The sequence below is a fragment of the Chrysochloris asiatica genome, unplaced genomic scaffold (genome assembly GCF_000296735.1).
Source record: "Chrysochloris asiatica unplaced genomic scaffold, ChrAsi1.0 scaffold00003, whole genome shotgun sequence".
Classification (NCBI taxonomy): Eukaryota; Metazoa; Chordata; class Mammalia; order Afrosoricida; family Chrysochloridae; genus Chrysochloris; species Chrysochloris asiatica.
This window is the reverse complement of record NW_006408521.1, coordinates 41903190-41910433: the sequence shown is the minus strand read 5'-3', so window position 1 is coordinate 41910433 and position 7244 is coordinate 41903190. Positions and strand designations below refer to the sequence as shown.

Genomic DNA, 7244 nt, shown 5'->3' with positions numbered 1-7244 from the left:
ACAGTGACCTGAATGCCCAAACTCAGAGGTGACCAGGACCCAGGCCTCTGAGGGTGGTTTTCATGGTGTCAGCTCAGAGAAGTTGACCATGTGCAGCTAGTGGTTATAGCATGGGGAACGTCATTGGCTTTTGGTCTAGGAAAATGTGATTGAGAGGCTTCTTTTTAGGACGATGACATCAACTCCCGAATGACAAGTCACAGAAAGGGACAAAGGTGGAAGGTCAGTCCCAGCAAAGCGCAGCTCCTCTGGCCTACTACTGAGTATACTCAGCTTCCGTTGACGGCCCAGACGCTCTGGAACACTCTCTCTCACTGGAGTCTTCCTGAAAGTCCTTAGTTCTTCACAGCCTCCCTCCAGACCACAGTCCTCTAACCACACCCTCAAGCAAAGGGGAAGGCAAGTGAGCTAGAGACTGGGGACTCACAGCGCTTCCTTTGAAACCAGTGCCAGCCACAAGCAACCAACAGTCGTTGGCCCTGGACTTGTCCTCCCAAGAAGGCTGCCTCGACTCCCAAGCACCTCCCGCCCTACCAGGCAAGCGGTACAAACCAAAGTGATGAGGCAATCTGTGCTTGGATGTGGGCAAAAGTAGTTAATTCTCAACGACGACGTCGGCAAACGGCTATAAATATTTATACTGGGAAATTTCATTATTTAAAAATTCTGCTCTAAATTTCCAGCCTAACTCCATGAAGAATACCTGCTGAACAGGTTGCAAATTAAGAACAATTATTTTTCTCTTCTGCATTTGAATATAACTTACAGCTAAAGTCATTTAAAGGGGTTAACATCAACCTTAATTAAATATTAAAGTGCGTCTGTACCTGCAGCTATTGTTGGCCCTTCGAATAAGATATAACCTATTTTTGACAAGTTTTCATCTTTCTCTGTGGAAGACGCTACATGAAACCAAATCAGTGGCAAAGAGGAGAGTAATGAATAATCTATTTCATATTCCAACAGTACCCAGAGCTCCGAGTGGAAAAATATTCAGTCAGATGATGGCAAGAGGCTGCCAGGGTACCACATGACACAGCTAATGTTTAAATAATAATAATAATAATAAAAAAAAAGCGATAAACAAATCATTAGCCCTTAACAGTTGTTTAATGCAATTTGTTAATGAACGTAATGGTGGGGACTAATAATGAAAGAAAATAAAAACGTCTAAACAGGCGCCAAGTTGCTGGCGATGCGCAATTATTTCCTTGTCAAGTTTTTATGATTTAATGAGTTCCTCTGGGACTGACGCCTGTCAGTCAGCCGTGACTTTTTGACACCATTACAACTTCAAATACAGCAGCAGGCAGGCTGTTTTCCTCGGATTTGAAATACTGAAATGATCTGACAGTTTTAAAGAAAAGATGTGCAAAAAAAAAAGAAAGAAAGGAAAAAAAGAAGAGAGAGAGAAAGAGAGAGGGAGAGAAAGGCAGTTGCTTTTGCACCCCCCTCTCCCCCCGCTTCGATGGGGCAGATAATCTCTGGATGCTGTTTGGTAATGAAAACCCAATCACTGGGGTCATTATCTGATGAGGTTTGGGGAACAGGCAGGCTTTCTTCCCCCACTTTATTTCTTTACTTAATGATAAGCCTCAATGGGCTTGCCCCGCATGGGACGACCAGAGCCGCACAATTTTGTTCACCATTAATTTCAGCCTTTGAAGCTCAGGGCTCAGAAGCAGTGGCAAAGCAAACCCCCCACCAAGCTGGTTCCAAAATAAGTTTGCTTGCTTTTTAATGATTTCTTCAATCCAGCCTGTCTTAAACAGAATAGCAAATGGCCTCCCGGCCCAGGACCGGTGGCTGACGTCAGACCCACTGCATCTGTAAGCCTTCGCCTTCAACGTGGAGCATTTAAAACTCTTTACAACTTAAGAGTCTTTAATTAAATTGCTTTTGATTCTGGAGCAGGGTAGCATCCGCTTTATTTATTCTGTCTGGGAAACTGTTTAGGCAGCATGAATATTATATGCCATCTTCATCTTCCCCACCCTGACATCAAACACCATTTCTAACAAAGGCTCCCTACTTCACAAATCACATATCAATTGAAGTCTATTTATTAAGAACCGAAAACCCATGGCATTTGTGAGCTTCCTTCCTTCCCCAGTGGGGTCGGGAAGGAGAACAAGTACTTGGTCTTCCTTGACGTCTCTCCTCCAGCATCCAGGAGGGTCCGGGGAGATGTTCAGGGGACCTACCAACTCGCTTCCTCTCAAAGCCCTTCCTACCCTGGTCTGTGAGGTGGTCGTTTTGCAAGTGGGTGTGATGGAGTTGTTAGGCCCAGGGTTACTTGCTCAGCTTCTTCTCACTTTCAAGATGTCCTTGGACAGAAGTTGAATTGGAGCAAAATCACAGGCAAGAGCTGCTAAAGAGAGAGAACTGGAAAGAAAGAAAGAAAGAAAGAAAAAGCCACTGAACAGTGAACACTATACTCGCTTTCATCTGATCCACTTCCACGGGAGCCTAAGGTTTAGTGTAAAGTGGAGGAGCCAGCGGATTTAGATTAGAGGACCAACCTTGCTTGCTGGGTGGCCTTGGGAAGCATCTGCTGAGTAGAGAAAGGTATGGAGGCACCAGGAGTCAGAGTAGGTAGCTATACAACAGACTCGAAGGAAGTCGCCAACGGGGTTGACATAATACTTCACAACAATCAGAACTTCAGAATGAGAAGCAGGTTTTCGTTTGTTTGCGTTTTAATGATTTCGCCAACGATTTTAGCATGTACAGAATTCCATTATCAGAATAAAAGGTCCTTGCAGAGAGAGATGCACCCTTTCCATTGATGGAAAAGCTGGCCCAGCCTTCTACTCCTCGGCTGTCCCACTTCCCTCTGTCCAAATCCCACTCCAACCTTCCAAATCAGCCCGCTTTATTGACACAATACTAAATGATTCATCGGAACACATGCAGGCCCTGGCCTGTTGTGATAGGCCCGAGTTCTCTGGTGGCTTTTGCCATTCTGCCTTTCCTTGCTAAACCATCACGGTTCTCTTCTGAGTTGGGAAAAACAAACAGACAAACGCAGCAGCATCTGGGCAACTGTGCTCCACGGGCACAGGTGGTTAGCATTGTTTATGAAGAAGACAGCTTTGCTTTTTAAGCACCCCAAACTTCCAATTAGATTCAAAAGATACTACGGGGCCTGGAGCTGCCTAAGAAATGTCAAGGAAAACACTCTTTTTTTGTTTTACAACTTGGGGAGAGGCGTCCTCCGCGCAGGCAACTTTAAGCTTGATTACAAATGAACTTATTTTGAATGCAATTCCTGGTTATTCACAGACAAAGAAATTAAAGAAAATCATGGAGGATGTTAGAGGTTTGAATACATATTGAATTCAGTAAGCGTTTGCTAACATTTGTTAGTTTAAAAGGTAAAAAAAACCCCAAAACCCAAGTCATCCTTCTTCTTCTTCTTCTTTTAAACACTCAGCATTCCCTTAATCTTTTAAAGGAGGTTCGTGAACATTTTCCATACAGTTTATTTCCAGTGGCTCATCCTATAGGATTCTACTCTATTTATAATCACATTTGAAATCTCATACTGACAGAGTCATGTTCGTGGTCTTCCTGAAATATTCATGTTCTCTTTACATACTGGAATAGATGTGGGAAGAACCTTGTCAGACCTTTTGCATGTATAAGGGCTGCTTGTGGCAGAGCAAATATTAAAACTGAAAGGGTACAGAGATGCTTACACAGGTCAGTGAAGACGAGGTCACAATTAAATACCGGGCCAGGGCTCACTTTGCCAGCAAATTCTGAGGAGTGGGGGATTTTTGGAAGGCAAGGGACTCGTTCTTGTAGTTGGTAATCAAAGTTTTGAAAAGTGGACATTAGACAGAGTCAGCAGAAATATTCTTGGGTCAAAAATAAAAATAGGACACAGTAGAAAACAGGGAGAATGAAAAGTTGATTTCTGGCACCAATGACATGAAACACCCATTTTTGGAGTGAAACCCCTAGAGCAGGTGGGTTCTATCCACACTGCCTGGGTTGGAAGTTGTCCCACTTGCTGGAACAATTCACTGATTTTCTCTGCACTTGTATCCTGGGGTATCACAGAAGGGCAAGAGCTGTGTGATAATCAGCCAGCCATAGAGCACCCCCATTAGAGGGTCCTCGACCGATGCCACCCTCTCCCAAACCATGACCCCGACATGTCCACAGGGTGAGGAAGGCCTGTGGTGAGATGATGAATGATCAAAAGGCAAAATAAACATTCACCTTTCCCTCCCTCTACAGAACAAACCTGGGTGTCGAGAATACTAGAAGAGGAAATCAGCCCACATGCAAACAGGGACGGAAAATCTTTATACTGTTTGTGCGTGGCCTGCGCACACACAGTGGCGAGGGAGGGAAGGGCCACGTGACCTGTCAGCAGAATGATTCATGTGACCGTTTTGTCTTAATTACTCAGAACAAGCCGTCATTGCTGCTCATCAAGGGCCAGCAGCTCCATCAGTGTCGTCTGACAGAGAAAGTGACCGCCATTAGGATGGTGATGACCACGATGACCACCAGGATGACCACCAGGATGCGGTTCTGGATGATTCTACGAGAGAGCAAAGGGAAAGGGGAAAATCACACGTGTGCTGAAGACCATCCAAGACTAAGATGGCTCATTAGACCAAGGTGGCGCGGTGGGAGTGGGGGCCCGCCGGGCGTGTGTCAGAGTGGGCACAGGCAGCCCTCTGGTTCTCCAAAGAATCTTGAGGAAAGGAGCGAATGACCCCACAGTGACCATCACATTCACTCAGACCCTTCCTAGACTCCCACATATCATGTCATATTGTAAGTGATCGAGGACCCTATGTGAGCTTCTCTTTTAAATAAAAAATGTGAAACAAGGCTCTTTTCTTTTCTTTTCTTTTTCTTGGAGTGATTCCTGTTCAAGTGAGAGACTCCAAGGAATCACATGGAAGGTACTTACCTGTACAAGAAAAAAACCAAACCAAACCAGGAATAAGTCAAAGCGAGACTTAAGAAGAAAAGGACTGGATTGAGAAACAAATGTCAAACTTGCTGTTTAGGCTGCAAACCCATCATCTGTCACTGTTGGCTCCCGCGCTAACACCAGGAGGAAACATCTCGTTTGCTCCATGGCAGAAAAGATGGAAATGAGGAATAATACACAGTACCCTGGGTTGTGCTTTCATCTGGGGTTCCTAACCCCCTGGGTTCTGGCTCTGCTGAAAGCTGATGGGGTCCTGAGAACTCAGACAAGAAGCAGAACGGAGACGGACCTCCAGGATGCCTGCAGAGACTTTCTCCTGAAGCTGTTTCATAAATTGTTATTACTTCATTCTGAGAAAAGAGGCTGAACATCATACTGCTTTGTTGAGACTTTCAAAGTGAACCCAGGTCAAACAGCCTCACCCACACTCACTGCTCTCAAAGAACCACATGAAAATGGAGTAGCTGGCAGCCAAACCAGGATTCCTCCAGCTAAAACCCCATCTAACCACCCTCCAAATACCAACAGGGAAATGACCTGCTACCTTACTAGAGACACACAACACTGGACTGGGATCTTCCAGAAACACGAAGGGCAAGGTGGGATTCCCAGTTTGACAAAGACTCTACCACCCTACTTTGTAATTTGTGTTTTTAATTATTATTTTAAAAATTATATTGCGGTGGTTCCATATGATAAGCACTGGATTGTGAACCACAAGGTCTGAGGTTCAAGTCCACCAGCTGTTCCACAGGAGAAAGATGCTTTCTGCTCCTGTGAAGATGAAAAGCCTCAGAAACACTATTCAGGGATGGATGAGGTGGAACTGACTCCACGGCATTAACAACAGAAACAACGTATATGTGGGAGTGCAGTGGCTCTGTAGGATGAGGTGTGGACTGTGAACCACAAGGTCAGCAGTTCAAGTTCATCAGCCATTTCTCAGGAGAAAGATGAGGCTTTGTGCTCCTGTAAAGGTTTTGTTGTTAAGTGCTGTTGAGTCGGTTCTGACTCATAGTGACTCTGTAGAGGGTTCCCGAGGAACGGCCTGGCAAGCTTGAACAGTTGATTTTGTAGTTCAAAGCGACCTTGAGGTCAAGTGCTTATCCTACGGTGCTACACTAAGACTCCTGAAAAGTTATACAATCTCGGAAATCCAATACAGGGTTGTTATGAGTTGGAACAGACTCCAAGGCACTTAACAAAACAATAACCATCAGTATGTATGCCCAAACATTTTCTGTTTTCCTATTTGTGTGTGTACAATTCAATGTCATCAGTTGCATTCACCACACTGTACAATCCTCACCACTATCTGTTTCCAAATTTTTTATAAAATTTAATGAAAAGGTGATGAAACTTTCCCCCTCTCACCTGCCCCAGGTAGCTGCTAGCAAACTCTGGGCTCTGCTCATTTGAGTATGCTAGATGTTTCATGTAAGTGGGATCAAACAATATTTGCCTTTTGTGTCTGGCTTATTTCACTCAGTCTAATGTTTCATATTATCAGGAGAGACAGTTCCTAGAGAAGACTATCATGTTTGTTAAAGGAGAAGGTTGGGGAACAAGAGGAAGACCCCCAACAAGATGGATTAGCACCGCGACGGCAGCTATGGGCTCAGGCTTAGCAATGACTGTGAGGTTGGCCCAGGACCAGGCAGTGTTTCATTCTGTTGTGCATAGGGTCAGTACTGACTCCATGGCAGCTGACAACAACAACAAATGGTACTGAGGTTCATCCATGTCATAGTATGTGTCAGAATTTCATTTTTCTTCTGTTGTTGTTGTAAAGTGCTGTTGAGTTGGTTCAGACTCATAGTGACCTTAGGATTTCCAAGGAGCGGCTGGTAATTTGAACTACCAACTTTGTGGTTCAAACCAACCTTGCGGTCCTGTGTGGTCCAGTGCTTTATCCCACAGCACCACACCAGGACTCATTTCTCTTTAGGGCTGAATAATATTGCATTGTATTTACATGTCATTCATCTGTAGACAGATCCGTGAACTGCTTCCATCTTTTGGCTAGGGAAACGAGCTGCAATGGACACAGGTGTGTACAACCATCTGTCTGAGTCTCTGCTTTCAAGTTTTTGGATCTATCCCCTAGGAATGGAATTCCTGGCTATTTCGTATCTTCACAAATAAATCCCAGCAAGGTCTCAGCACCTCGTCTAGCTCCCGTATGAGTTCAGTCATTGGAAGGATGATGGCATCAGATTGTAGTTTTACTCAAGTTCGGCCACAGCTTTGGCTCTCTCTGGCCCCTGACCACCTCCCCCCCTCC

General features: G+C 44.8%; 1 protein-coding gene across 1 annotated transcript in view; it reads right to left on the bottom strand.

Moving 5' to 3' along the window:
* Positions 1-4464: 4464 nt before the first annotated feature.
* VTI1A (vesicle transport through interaction with t-SNAREs 1A) overlaps positions 4465-7244 on the bottom strand; it is a 448264-nt gene continuing 445484 nt past the window's right edge. The window contains exon 8 of the mRNA XM_006831345.1: positions 4465-4558. Within this exon, the coding sequence (XP_006831408.1) occupies positions 4465-4558 (94 nt within the window). The remainder of the gene's footprint in view (positions 4559-7244) is intronic.